The following is a 15,133-nucleotide window of genomic DNA, read 5'->3' as shown; positions in this document are numbered from 1 at the left end:
CCAGAAGGTCATGAAATTTAGCAATATGTATCTTGTGATAGGTAGCAATGTATTGTATAGCAAACAGGTAAACTACAAAAGAATATATGATAGCATTTTAGGGGCTTTTTGCAATAAGAGCTAATGGCATTGCTATATCAAAACTATTGGAAAAGGGACTGACACAAATGGTTGGGTTAACTGTCTGAAATTGTTATTCCTTGACTTTAGCAAAGCTTTTGATACGGTCTCCCACAGTATTCTTGCCGCCAAGTTAAAGAAGTATGGGCTGGATGAATGGACTGTAAGGTGGATAGAAAGCTGGCTAGATCGTCGGGCTCAACGGGTAGTGATCAATGGCTCCATGTCTAGTTGGCAGCCGGTTTCAAGCGGAGTGCCCCAAGGGTCGGTCCTGGGGCCGGTTTTGTTTAATATCTTTATTAATGATCTGGAGGATGGTGTGGACTGCACTCTCAGCAAGTTTGCAGATGACACTAAACTAGGAGGCGTGGTAGATACACTAGAGGGTAGGGATCGGATACAGAGGGACCTAGACAAATTAGAGGATTGGGCCGAAAAAAACCTGATGAGGTTCAACAAGGACAAGTGTAGAGTCCTGCACTTAGGACGGAAGAATCCCATGCACTGCTACAGACTAGGGACCGAATGGCTAGGTAGCAGTTCTGCAGAAAAGGACCTAGGGGTCACAGTGGACGAGAAGCTGGATATGAGTCAACAGTGTGCTCTTGTTGCCAAGAAGGCTAACGGCATTTTGGGCTGTATAAGTAGGGGCATTGCCAGCAGATCGAGGAACGTGATCGTTCCCCTTTATTCGACATTGGTGAGGAATACTCATCTGGAATACTGTGTCCAGTTTTGGGCCCCACACTACAAGAAGGATGTGGAAAAATTGGAAAGAGTCCAGCGGAGGGCAACAAAAATGATTAGGGGTCTGGAGCACATGACTTATGAGGAGAGGCTGAGGGAACTGGGATTGTTTAGTCTCCAGAAGAGAAGAATGAGGGGGGATTTGATAGCAGCCTTCAACTACCTGAAGGGGGGTTCCAAAGAGGATGGAGCTCGGCTGTTCTCAGTGGTGGCAGATGACAGAACAAGGAGCAATGGTCTCAAGTTGCAGTGGGGGAGGTCCAGGTTGGATATCAGGAAAAACTATTTCACTAGGAGGGTGGTGAAACACTGGAATGCGTTACCTAGGGAGGTGGTGGAGTCTCCTTCCTTGGAGGTTTTTAAGGCCCGGCTTGACAAAGCCCTGGCTGGGATGATTTAGCTGGGAATTGGTCCTGCTTTGAGCAGGGGGTTGGACTAGATGACCTCTTGAGGTCCCTTCCAACTCTGATATTCTATGATTCTATGAAATGTAATTAGGGTCAACTGGAATACCAAATATGCATAGGGGTCTGAGTCTTAATGAGATATGGTCCTGGATATATGTGGGAGGGCGGAATTGAAAAAGGTGTAGGAAAGGTTGTCAAACTTATCCATAGCTGGGACACCAGGATGATCACATGCGGTAACAGGGTAGGAAGCCTGGCCCAGCACCATCCTCTTGTGGAGAGCTCCAATGATGGTTTCTTCCATCTTTGTTTCTAATGGTCTCCTCCATAAGGTTGCAAGTGTGCACAATGTAAGATTGTAAATATGAACTATGTAGGAAACCACTTTACTGTATTTATTGTTATGTGCATTGATTTTTCTGTTATTTCAATTATATTTGTATATATTAACTAAAGTTCAAAGTTTCCATGTGCACTTCACCAATTTCAGCTTCTTAATTAACTCTAAGTAGCCACCTTAATAAAGAACTTGTTTGTGATAGTTGCACATTGTACCCTAGATTAATCCCAGGTTACAGGGAGTTGGCCAGGGCCTGAATGTGTTGGAAGGGAGCAGGCTGGAGGTGGGAGCACATAGAACAGAGGAATGGCTGCTCTTCACATCAGCATGACCTCTCCTGAGTTTCTCCTCTACGGGTTGGAATCTTTTCTTAGAAAGGTTTCTGCGGCAGTGGCTGGTGAGGGATTACATAGCAGCACAGTTCTTGTGGAAGCTAACCTGTCAGGAAATGATGAGAGCCATAGAATCGTAGAACTGGATGGGATCTCAAGAGGCCATCTAGTCCAGTCCCCTGCGCTCATGGCAGAACTAAGTATTATCTAGACCATTCCTGACAGGTGTTTGTCTAACCTGCTCTTAAAAATCTCCAATGATGAAGATTTCACAACCACCATAGGCAATTTATTCCAGAGCTTAACCACCAACAGTTAGGAAGTTTTCCTAATGTCCAACCTAAACCTCCCTTGCTGCAATTTAAGCCCATTGCTTCTTATCCTATTCTCAGAGGTTAAGGAGAATATTTTTTTCTCCCTCCTCCTTGTAACACCTTTTATGTACTTGAAAACTGTTATCATGTCCCCTCTCAGTTTTCTCTTCTCCAGACTAAACAAACCCAATTTTTTCAGTCTTCCCTCCTCACAGGTCATGTTTTCTAGACCTTTAATCATTTTTGTTGCTCTTCTCTGGACTTTCTCCAATTTGTCCACATCTTTCCTGAAATGTGGTGCCCAGAACTAACACAATACTCCAGTTGAGGCCTAATCAGCATGGAGTAGAGCGGAAGAATGAACCAGTGCAGAGCACAGGGTCTCTGTGCGAATGACTCTAGACCCTTTGGTTTCTCTGAGATCTCTGTGGATCTCAGGTGATCTGCTAATTTTGGGGTCCATGCCCCTGTTCATTCTGCGGAGGTAAGCCCAGCCCCTGGGAAAGATACCACATAAACATTATGAGGAAAAGCTCATTGGGTTTTCAATCCCCTATATGAGTAATTCCCTAATACAGGACAATCAGGCCCTCAAAAGAAAAAATAGAAGTCTGCACTCAGGTTTCCATGGGGAAGTGAACCTGAGTTAATGATGCTCATTCCTTCTGCTTAAAGTCTTTGAGCTGCTTGGAACTGGGGCTAAATGGTTTTTTTTAATGACTTGCTTTTAATCTGTCCCCTGCATACACATGATTTTCATTCACTTCAGCGGGAACTGCATGCTTGCATGTGGGGATGGAATTTGGGTCCCTGTAATGCAAATGACTCTAGACTAAACTATTTGAATATTTGTGGGAAATAAGAAGGCATTGGGTACAGCAGTTTCCATTCCATATTAACCTGTTGGGGTAGTGGTAGTTTTTTTCCTCTCTTTATTCCCCTTTCACTGAACTGGCTGCCATTCTAGCCCACAACATCCAGTCAGAAAGAAGAGAGACATAACCTTTCCCAAGATGCTGTCTATGCTGCTCTGTTGATGTATTTGCAGGCTGTGATGCATCTGTCCATCCATCCTTTTCAACCTGCTATCCTCAGGAATGATTCCAAACAAATCACACTGGTGTCATGTTTACTCCCTATAACCTTTGACATGGGGTTCGGAGGTTATTCCTTCAAATTTTGTTAAATGATTTCTGCTTGGAAAATCACATGCTATTCTTGGTGGTCACTATTTTATAGCATTAGCATTTCACCTCAGGAATCGTGGTCTCAAATCATAGGTGGGTCACGAATGAAATAGCTATTTGCCCTTATCCATATCACAGAACTCATATTATTTGCCATGATAGACAGATTTTCTTTAGTAAGAAAAACTGAGGACTAGAATGGCAGGATAGTGTATATTAGTAGTGAAGCAATCTCTTGTACTGTGTAGGGAAGCACTGTAAGTGACTCTAGCTGTTGCCATCAGGTTCAGTTTTATGATCATCAGAAATTATACATTGTATAATGTGACTTTCAGAGCACAAACTTCTGCAAGGTTGAGAATTAATTTTGAATATATCAACCAAAATATTACCTCAGTAAATAAGCCTCATGGGTCAGATCCTGAGCTGGTGTAAATTGTCATACCTTCATTGGCTTAAACTGAACTACAACAGTTTACACGAGGTGAGGATCTGCGCCCTTGTACTCTGCAGCGAGATGAATCTAAATCCTGTAACCAGGCTCCTGCAGCATGCATGGTGCTGAACTTAAAGAGCAAACTTAAATTCTGCAGCATTTTCAAACAAATTGAAAAATAGAGGGTATTTTTTTTAAAACGTACTTAAAAAGTGAACATGAATCTTAATTACGTAAGGATCCCCCGGGCCATTTATTTTCATAATTAAATTTTATTTATTTTGTTTGCTGCTCTAGAGTTGTCATTTATCGATGTGTTGCAGATTTTTGTATGGACAACTTAAAATTTCATTGTAGAAGTTGAGGAGACTGGAGGTGGAGAGATCGGCAGATTGCTATTGTGCCAGGGACATTTTGCAGTCAAGAACTGTAAGAGAGGACCTGGGTGTTCGGGGCCCAGGAAAGAGTTGAGATTTTTGGCTCTGTTTTTTTCATTCTCCCTAGTGAACCAAGGCACAGGCCATTTGAATTGTTTTGGGAGGGTTTGGACTCCTTGTTTCTCACCACCGCAAGACTTGACAGCAATCAAGTGTTTGCCACTTGTCATTCCTTCCCTATTTGAATGGGCCTTTTAGACAGCCAAAATTTCCTCTCTCTTTTAAACATATATACACACTGCTCCTTTGCTCCCTGTATTTGTATACAGACCTTCCCTTCTAGGGGCCCCCACGAGTCCTTCTCTTCCCTCCCCCTGCAGGGAGCTGCTCCCGCCCCAAGTCCCTTTTTGGCAAAGCTGGGCATTTATCCCATTTGCTCTTGCCAACCGATGATGGACAAATGCTCAGTTTTGCCAAAAAAGTCAGGATGTCCAGGGCAGGGCTTAAAAAGGGGACTGTCCTGGCCAAAATAAGACGTATGGTCACCCTAGACTGTAATAAAAGCTGCCCAAGGAGCCTGGGCAGCTGTGGGGAACCTGCCCTGGGCGAGGAGCCGGGGTGCCTGAAAGCAGCCCCCAGCCCATGTCCCAGCCTCCCAGGGTGCACTGTCCAGGACAGGTGGAGGGTCCAGGGCTCCCCACAGCAGACCAGGCTCCCTGGGCAGCTCTTACCACAGCCCGGCTTCTGGCCAGGCCAGGAGGCAGGGCCATGGGGGTAAGGGGAGGAGCAGGGGACAGGGCTCCATGGTGTGGTGTGTGGGCGGGGGGCAATGTTATTTGTGCCCAGGGCCCCAATAAATCTTAATCCACCTCTGTCAAGGCCCCAAATGATGAAGCTGAATAAATAGTATCCAGACATCCTGGGTCTCAACAAAACTCCCATGCAATCAGTGTCTGCCCTCCCTCGCCTGGGCTTAAACTCCTAGTCCTTCCCCAGGACTCTGTCCCTTGTACAGGAGAGCAGGCTCAAGGGTAATTCCCTGATCCTTTTCCCCAGTAGCTCTCTACTGCTTCCCTCACCAGGGGACTCTGGGAAGCTCCAGGTAGCTCTCCCAGAGAGCTTCCACCAGTATACATGTACAGCCACGCATTCACTGTCCTAACTACTGCAAGGCTCTTTATAGAGGCCAGGTATTCTCTCTGAGGCCCCATTGAAAGGCAGCTAATTAATCACAGGTGAACTGTACCCATTCCCTCTTAACGGGGCCAGTCATCCTATGACAGGATCCTTGCTATCCCTGGCCGGACAGGATATATAAGGAAGAAAAAACTGGGTCATAGGGGAAGAAGACTGTGGCCTCTTTCTCCTTGGCTGGTTGAGGCAGAAAAAGCCTGGGGATGGTGAGCAGCATTTTTCAGCTGAGTTGTTATTTTGTGTTGTTTATCTCCTTTGTTATAAACTATCTACCATGCAGGGACTGGGGCATGGAGTTTGCTTCCCTTTCTTGCCTGCTGGAACAGCCCACCAGCCTACAGCACTCATATTCCCAAACTCAAGGTGCAGGTATGAAATGTATACAAATACAGAATTTATAGTTTGCAAAGATAATAAAGAACAAACATTGCCCCAAAACAAAGTGAATTACCACCACCACCCCTAAAGCCTGAGAGAAGGGATGGACTTACCATTCCCTAGGGCCATGTCTGCACTACAGAACTGAACTGTTCATAACTGAATTGGTTCAAGCACAAATGGCTCAGCGTTTCTGAACCAATGAAGCTTTGCCCAGTGTCCAAACTAGCACTATTCTAACCAGTTCAATTGCAGTATACTCCCTAGGCATCACTCCCAGAGTTCCTGGCACCACTACTAGAGCAGTGCATTCAGGGAGATGTCCAGTGGTGGACAAACGTAAGAAAGGCCATGCCGGATCAGACCATTGGTCCAGTATTCTGTCTTCTGACAGTGGCTGGTGCCAGATTCTTCAGAGTGAATGAACAGAATAGGGCAATTATTGAGTGATCCATCCCCTGTCATCTAGTCCCAGCATCTGGCAGTCAGAGGATTAGGGGCAATGAGTTTCACAGGTTGTCTTTGCATTATGTGAAGAAGTACTTCCTTTTGTTTGTTTTCAACCTGCTGCCTATTAATTTCATCGGGTGATCCTTGGTTCTTGTGTTATGTGAAGGGGTAAATAACACTTCCTTATTCACTTTTTCCACGCCATTCATGATTGTGTAGACTTCTGTCACATCTCCCCTTAGCCATCTCTTTTCAGACAATCCCAGTCTTCTTAATCTCTCCTCATAGGGAATCTGTTCCAAACCCCTAATAATTTTTGTTGCCTCTCTCTGTACTTTTTCCAATTCTAATACACCGCTACCTCGATATAACGCAACCCGATATAACACGAATTCGGATATAACGCAGTAAAGCAGCGCTCCGGGGGGGGGGGGGGAGCTGCGCACTCCGGTGGATCAAAGCAAGTTCAATATAACACGGTTTCACCTATAACGCGGTAAGATATTTTGGCTCCCGAGGACAGCGTTATATCGAGGTAGAGGTGTATATATATTTTTGAGATGGAGTAACTGCATGCAGTATTCAAAGTGTGGGTGTACCAGGGATTTATATAGTGGTATTGTGATATTTACTGTCTTATTATCTATCACTTTCCTAATGGTTCCTAACATTGTTAGTTTTTTTGACTGCTGGTTCACATTGAGCGGATGCTTTCAGATAGGGTGACCAGATAGCAACTGAGAAAAAATGGGACAGGGAGTGGGGGATAATAGGCGCCTATATAAGAAAAAGTCCCAAAAATGGGACTGTCCCTATAAAAACGGGACATCTGGTCAACCTACTTTCAGAGAACTATCTATGATGACTCCAAGATCTCTTTCTTGAGTGGTAACACCTAATTTAGACCCCATCATGAGGGTGCTTTGTGGGAGAGTGGTTTGAACCACTATGATTAGGGCAGTGGTCTCCATCTACACTGGCACTAAAACAATGCAGTAGTTTAGACTGGTTAACAGGAAATTTAATCCAAAATGGAAGTTTAACCATTCGGAGCACTTTTGTATGTGGACATGAGATATTTTACAAGTCTGCTAGGGGAACTAAACATTCTTTGAACAGTAACATTCTCTAGCGTAGACAAGGCCTTACTTGGCTGGATAAGGGAGAGAAGTGAATTCCTTAATCAAGGACCCTCTGCTGAGAACATGCCGCCACCAGCCACTGTAAAAATACATGTATCCTCCAGATGTTGCAAACATATGTACTGATGACAGCCTTCACTAAAGCCTGAATTTTAGCTAGCATCAGCCCAAATATATACCTATTTGAAATTGTAGAGGTAGCTTCAAAACCGTTTCTCTCTCTCTCTCTCTCTCTCTCTCTCTCTCTCACACACACACACACACACACACACACACACACACACACACTATAGTTTATTTAATCTCTTTAGTCAGCTGTCATGCACAGAGCTAAGTGTATGTTGTAGCAGCTAGGATGATACAGGTATGCTGTTTTTCCATCATGCTTTCTCTAGATTAGGGGAAGTTCTGGCCAGAACTAGGCCACAGTGCTTTTTAGATGCATAGTTTACCCTACAGTACTTGTACATTATGGAGCAGATTTTCGAAACTGCTAAGAGCTCAGCAGCTCCCATTGACAGCCATTAGGACCTGAGTTCTTTTTAAAATCCAGCCTCTTATTTAGGAGCTATTGGGTGCTGAGCTTTTTTGAACATCTGGTTCTATGTATAATGTTCCTGTACAGCAATCTAGACAGAATTCTGCAGTGACCTTTTGTAGGACAAATGCAGTGTCACTGCCTGTAATATGCCATTGCTCTTCCTTTTTAAACACCTCACAGCCTTTGGGACTGTTTCACACATTTCATTGTTATCTATGTGTTATCTACCTAAACAGACAGCATTCTTTTTACAGGGAGCTGGTCCATGAATAGGATTATTTATTCAATATGCAGCCAGCAGAGTGAGTGGAGCATAGGGAGGAGGTGTTCACAGTGATCTATGCGTCACTATTGCGAGACCTGGGTATTGATAAATGTTACTGAGAATGTACAGAAGGACTCACTCCTTATCTGATTTATAGTCAATGGAAGCACTATAGACTTCCATAGGAAAGGAATTGGCTTCATTGTTTGTTTGTTTTTAATGCTACTTGTCATTGTAGCAATTTTCATCTTCAGAGCACTGTATAGTCATCAACTAATTAGTCCATACAACACACCCTGAGGTTGGTATGTAATAATATAATGTGTCATCATCCCCATTTTATTCTTGGGGAAACTGAGGCAGAAAAGTTAAGTGCCTTGCCTAAGGACTCACATCAAAGCCAGGATTAGAATATAGGCAGGCTTTGGCATCCTGGCCCATAATCTGTTAATCATGTTGCCTCACCTCTTGCTATGAAGTATTTTTGAACACCTGTAGGGCAGATTACTAGGAAGAGAGAAGTGCTTTGATGAACCTGCTTCCTCTGTAATATACACCTCAACTGAAGGCACCTGCCCACTAATTGTGAAATCTGTGCACCAGCCTTGAACAGACTAAAAGGACTCCCAAAGATTTTGCATGCCCAGAGAGCCATGGCTGCAAAATATGTGCATGGGCACCCGCAGCTAGCCAGACATTGTGCCTCGTCCTGTAGGACACAAATCTAGCCATGTTTACCCATGCATTTATGACCTCCAGATTGCATTTCATATCTGGGAAGGAAGCCAAATAAAACTTTAAAAGCTTCAGCTGATACAAAATGCAGCAGCCCATCTGCTCAGCCACAAAAGTCACTGTAAACACATCACCCCTGTGCTCACTGTCACTACACTGGCTGCCTATTGAATAAAGTGTCCAATTCAAGGACCATCTCTCTGTAAAAATAAATGTATCTGTTTAGGTAAATAACTAGTTTGTTAGAACCAGGTAGGTAGAGGCCTGCATGGATACAAAATGTGAGTCCGCATCCAATCCGCGAGCTGCAAAAATGGTCCGCGGATATAAAGTGGATATCCACGGATTTGCAGGGCTCATCAGGTAGGTGACAATGAAATGTGTAAAATAGAGTTCCAAGCCTGTGAGATGATTAAAAAAGGAAGTGCAGTGGTAGATTACAGCCAGTGACACTGCATTCTCAATGTGAAGAAGCATTTGTGTTACTTCGCAGGGACATGGTGGAATGAAATCAACACACCTCCAGAAACATTGATTTGCAGTAGAACTCAAGTAGGATCATCTTTAAATATTATTGCCAGGAGAAGGAAGGAAACAGTGCCAATAAAAGGACTTATAAAAGTATACTATATGAATTGCAAAAGCTATGTTAACGCAACCTTTTGGTCAAGATTTAAATACTCATGCCAGGAACATGAGCATTCTGGTACCCGCAGCAGCCTGTAGTATCTAAAGCCAGATTAATTCCTGGAATACAGGAAATCAGCAACATTACACCACAGACATGAATTCGCTCACAAAGTATCTGAGGTTACTAGGTATGATATTAAAGGTAACATTCATATGTGCAAATGTGTCTGATTTACTGTTGCTATAACTTTGAATTTCCTGACTCATATTTAAAATTTCAATCAAAAGTTATATTCCCATGGACTTTTTTAATTTCCTTGTTTTATTTTTAGATGGGGGGGGTAGATAAATAGAGGAAAGACAATGGGGAAAAACAAAAGGACCAATATGTACATTCCCATTTGAAACTACAGTTATTAGGTTAATTTAACCTAGTCATCCTGTTTTTCATTTATTGATATTATTACAGTTGTAGTATCATAGTGCCCAAGAACTGAATTCAGAAAGCAAGACCCCATTGTGCTAGGTGCCATAAGATGGTCCCTACCCCACAGAGAACTTACAGAGACAATGGCTGTATGCAGACAGACCAACAGGGGAGTACAAGGAAACGATGAGACAAGTATTAGTCAGCATTATACACAATGGTTTCAGCACACCAACAGCCTAGCTGTTGTCAAGCTTTTTGTAGGCTTGATGGTAAAGGAGAGTTTTAAGGAGGGTTTTGAAGGTGGATAATGAGATAGCTTTGTGGATGTTTATGGGAGCTCCTCCCAAGCATGAGAGACAGCGTATGACAGGGGAGGAGGAGGAGGAGACAAACTACGGCCCGCAGGCCATATCCAGCCTGTCAGACCTTTTAAACCACCCTTCGAGTTCCCACCGGGGAGCGGGGTCGGGGGCTTGCCCTACTCCGCGTGTGCCGTGACTCCGCGTGGCTTCTGGAAGCAGCGCCATGTCCCCCCGCTGGCTCCTACACGTAGGGGCAGCTAGGGGGCTCTCCAGTTCTCATTGGCCGGGAACCACGGCCAATGGGAACTGCAGGGGCGGCTCCTGCAGACAGGGCAGCGCGCAGAGCCGCCTGGCCATGTATCTGTGTAGGAGCCAGAAGGGGGACATGCCGCTGCTTCCAGGAGCTGCTCAAGGTAAGCACCGCCCAAAGCCTGCACCCCTGGCCTCCTCCTGTGCCTTGACCCCCTGCCTCAGCCCTGATCCCCCTTCTGCACTCCGAACCCCTTGGTCCCAGCCTCCTACGCCTCAAACCCCTCAGCCCCAGCCCAGAGCCCGCACCCTCAGCTGGAGCCCTCACCCCACCCCACGAGTCCCAGCCCAGACTCCTCAGCCCCAATCCAAACCTCCTCCGCATTACAGACCCCACCTCCTGCATAGCCCCAGCGCATTCCAGACCCCTCAGCCCCAGCCCAGAGCCCCCTCCCCCACACCCAACCCCCCTGCCCCAGCCCAGAGCCCCCTCCTGCACCCTGAACTCCTCATTTCTGGACCCACCCCAGAACCCGCACCCCCTGCCAGAGCCCTCAACCCTCCTGCACCCCAACCCCCAATTTTGTGAGCATTCATGGCCCGCCATACCATTTCCATACCCAGATGTGGCCCTCAGGACAAAACGTTTGCCCACCCTGGCTAGGAGAAAGCACAGATATGCTTGTTTGAAAATGTAGCTATATGTATTTATGAACTGTTTGTTATCTTCTATGCCTGTATTGGATTCTCCTGATCTGCAGTTGAATGAGGATTAGATGGTACATTCTAGCCCATGTCAAGTTTTGTGCTTGTTTGTGCATGTTCAAAAACACAGAGGACCATTGCTAGCAGTAGCTGAGCACCTCCTGTAAGGTGCTGGACTCCCCTACCACCACTGTCTTGTGGCCAGTCTATACTGCTGCAGGGAGTTAGACTAGAAGCAGAAAGAGAGAATTAAGTCATAACACTTGACTTGGAGGTACCAACTAGAAGAATGAAGGCTGTAGGGGGGAACTAGGGCATAAAGAAGGAACAGAATAATTGTTAATGCTAAAAAGATGAGGTTAATGTTACTATTAACAATTATTTTCCTTCCAAGATTAAAATTTAATTTGTTTTCCTCTTCTTATAGGCAGAAATGGTACGTGCTGCTTTCCAAGCACAGAGAGCCTTCCTGTTGTTAGTGTCTCAATATCAAGAACCTCAAGAGGTAAGAAAATCAGTATAACATTTTGGGAGGCAACCTGCTAGAATGTCTGTGCATGTATAAATGGCAGCACTCAACCTCTGGTGCAGTCACTGCTCTGTATTTAGAGCTAATATTTGAAGGTGTGGTATAAATGCTGTACTGACATGAGTTTGGGATGGGAGCAGTACCAGTGGCAAAGCTAGAAGTGGGTGATGCGGCTACTCTTAAATGAGTGCTGATATAACCACACTATTATTTATGCTGTTTGTCACATATATGACAGAACATTTAAAAAATATTTTAGAGAGTTTTAGAACTTTTTTCCTAGGACTAGTTTTTGCAGCCCTCCACCTGTAAAGCAAGGTACCTTAGTAGCTAGAAATTCCATTGCACAGGGATCAGAGTAAGCCATAAAATCCCCCAAATGCCCTAAAACAGTTTTTCCATGCCTAAAAGTGTCACAATACTAACGGGACCTTTGGACCTTCTGGGACTGGAACCGAGTGCTGTGTATCTCATTGGGAAGTTGGAAATCTCCTGTTTTCCATGGAATAAAACTCCCATTTCTAGCCCTGCAGGAACACTAGGTAACAGACTTGAAAGTCACAACATTTTTTATGTATAGAAACATTATTATTGGCCCAGGGCTGACTCATGCCCTGCCTAAGGCCCAGATTACACTAATTTTGGGAGGAAAATACTACGAGGAGGTAGTATCATGAGGAGAAGGAGGAAACATTTCTCTGTCAGGATGATTATTTTTTTAAAGCGGAGTTATTTGAATCCTTCTTCACAATTTGAAGCTAGGGCTTGGAGCAGCCATGCACTTGCTGTGGAGCCTCTATTGCAGATTCTGTAATACACTAGGCTTTGATCTGTCTGTATCAAATATCCCAGTCTCTCCACGGGCCCACCCTCAAATCCTCCTTCATGGAGCATGCAGGGAACGAAGAGTCCCTGTGAACAGTCTGTCCGTGGCCTGCAATCTCAACCCCCTTGTTTTGGCTCCTTGCTCGATAAATTGTATAATCCAGTAATTCCTCAGCAGGGTTTCTAGTCACTAATCTGAATTAAGAAGGTTCTGCTGTCACTGACATTCCTACAGATACAAATAAAATGATATTTGAATCAGTACTTTTAATGGTGTGGGCACTCCAGGAGGAAAACAGGGCCGAACCTTGACACATGCAAACTCCAGGCCAGACCTTTGATTTACACAGCCCAGAGCAAGAAGGGATCAGGCTGTGAATTGTATCCTCATCTGGCCCTGCGCTCAGAGGGTAGAAGTGGGTCATGATTCCCATTAGGGCATGGCCTCAAGCAATCATTTGTCCTGCTTGCAAGGCCAGCCCTGCACGAAGCTATAGAAACTCACAGGTAGATCAACCCTTTACAATAGACTCCAATTCATTATTGTTATATAGGCATCTCTGACAGGAGTAAAAAGTTGATTATTTGGGATTGCTATTGTTTGCTTTTTTAGATGTTGGGGTATCAGAATTATTTTCTCTGTGCTTTGCTAGTGAGAACTGTAGTGGCCTTTCCCTACATTGAGCCATAACAACTTTCAGGCAGTGCTCTATAGTGCTCTACCATCCTGAAGGGCCCTAGAGATTAAACCTGCCCATGGCCTGCATTAACTCTATTTCAGTTTTAAAAGCTTTTTACTGAAGTCAGAGCCATACAGTTTATACAAATCAGCCTGACACACACTGACAAGATACATTCAGCTTGTGCATAAACTTTAGACTTCTTTTTCTTACCTTGTGCTCTTGTGAATAAGGGGACAGGTATGCAATGGATTTGAGACTAATTTCCAGCAGCTCCCATTGGCCCGGAGCCGCGATCCGTGGCCAGTGGGAGCCGCGATCGGCCAGACCTGCGGACGGGGCAGGTAAACAAACCGGCCCGGCCCTTCAGGGGCTTTCCCTACTGAAGCGGCGACCCCTGTTTGAGAAACACGGTTCTATAACAACGAAGGTAGGTATGACCCTTTCCAGGTTACCCTGGGTTGTGAGGCACCTCATTAGCATCTGCACTTTGCGTGAGGAATCCTTGTCTGTGCCTGCCAGGGGTCAGCTCCCTGAAACCACCAGCCATAGGTAGCGCACATCCTCCCCTCTCAGCCCACGCAGGCTGCACTGTCTCCTCTGTGGGTTAGTGATAGATAGGCACACGCCAACCCCTGAGTCCTCTGAGCATCTCCATGCAGTATCCAGGCCCCAATACACTGGGCATTCACAGAAATCCTAAATCCTCTGCTCCCAAGGGAGCAGTACACCCAAGCGTATCCATTACACATTAGATCACAACTTATTACTGTCCAAAACCACCTCTCCTGACACCTCAATCTGGGACAGTTCCTCAGATTTGTCACCTAAAAATAATGGCTCATGTGTGGGAATCTCCCTCACATTGTCTGCAGTTAAGACCAAAGAATTCATTTGGCTTCTTGGCAAAAGTCTTGTCTTCCTTGACTGCTTCTCTAGCACCATGGATTGTTTAGCAGGCTTCCTGCTTCTGATGTACTTTAAAAAATTGTGCTGTCTATTTATACTTTTCCACTTGGCTTGCCAGAGTTTATGCTCCCTTCTATTTGACTTCTTGTCCTTTTGTCTCTAACTGCCTCTTTTACTCTCTTGTTTAGCTATTTTTTGGTCCTTTTACTGTTTGAGGTATACATATAGCATGATGTTCTAAAAAATTTCCTTGCAGGCATTTCACTCTGCTGACTGTTCCTTTTAATTTCCATTTACGTAGCTTCCTCATTTTTGTGTAGTTCTCCTTTTGAAGTTAAATGCTACTGTGGTGGGTTTCTTTGGAATTTCCTCCCCTACAAGAATTAGGGTGACCAGATAGCAAGTGTGAAAAATCGGGATGGGGCTGGGGGGTAATAGGCACCTATATAAGAAAAAGTCCCAAATAACGGGACTGTCCCTATAAAATTGGGATATCTGGTCACCCTAACAAGGTTGTTAAATTTAATTACATTATGGTTGCTATTCCTGAGTGGTTCAGCTATATTTACCTCTTGGACCAGATCCTGTGTGCCGCTTAGTACGAAATCAAGAATTGCCTCTCCCCTTGTGGGTTCCAAGACTAGCTGCTCCAAGGAGCAGTCATTAATGGTGTCCATTAACGACTAACTTCCATTGTAAGACACCCAATACACAATGGTCAGCCAGGGAGATAAGTGTCTCCTATCCCTTGTCTGAACAGAAACTGTTTATCACCTTCTGGTGATCTGTCTTACATACCTTAAGAATTCAGTTTTCAGTATATATACACACATGATCTCTTCCATATTATCTGTAATATATTTTGCAGTGATTGTGATGAACAGTGTGAGACAGGCTTTCAGTAGAGAC

The 15,133-nt window shown here is 44.7% G+C and overlaps 1 protein-coding gene across 2 annotated transcripts in view; it reads left to right on the top strand.

Moving 5' to 3' along the window:
- The window catches only part of LOC101947464 (cyclase associated actin cytoskeleton regulatory protein 2), a 93,035-nt gene that overhangs the window by 30,636 nt on the left and 47,266 nt on the right, over positions 1-15,133 (top strand). Inside the window, exons 1-2 of one of the 2 annotated variants that reach the window (XM_008165331.3) lie at positions 5,731-5,823; positions 11,709-11,786. In XM_008165331.3, coding sequence (XP_008163553.1) covers positions 11,715-11,786 — 72 coding nt within the window. In that variant the 5' untranslated portion in view covers positions 5,731-5,823; positions 11,709-11,714. Of the gene's footprint in view, positions 1-5,730; positions 5,824-11,708; positions 11,787-15,133 lie in introns of those variants that run through there. The other variant, XM_005309961.3, reaches the window with a different exon arrangement.

The sequence above is a fragment of the Chrysemys picta genome, chromosome 2 (genome assembly GCF_011386835.1).
Source record: "Chrysemys picta bellii isolate R12L10 chromosome 2, ASM1138683v2, whole genome shotgun sequence".
Taxonomy (NCBI): Eukaryota; Metazoa; Chordata; order Testudines; family Emydidae; genus Chrysemys; species Chrysemys picta.
The sequence above is the reverse complement of the archived record's forward strand: the minus strand, read 5'-3'. Positions and strand labels throughout refer to the sequence as shown.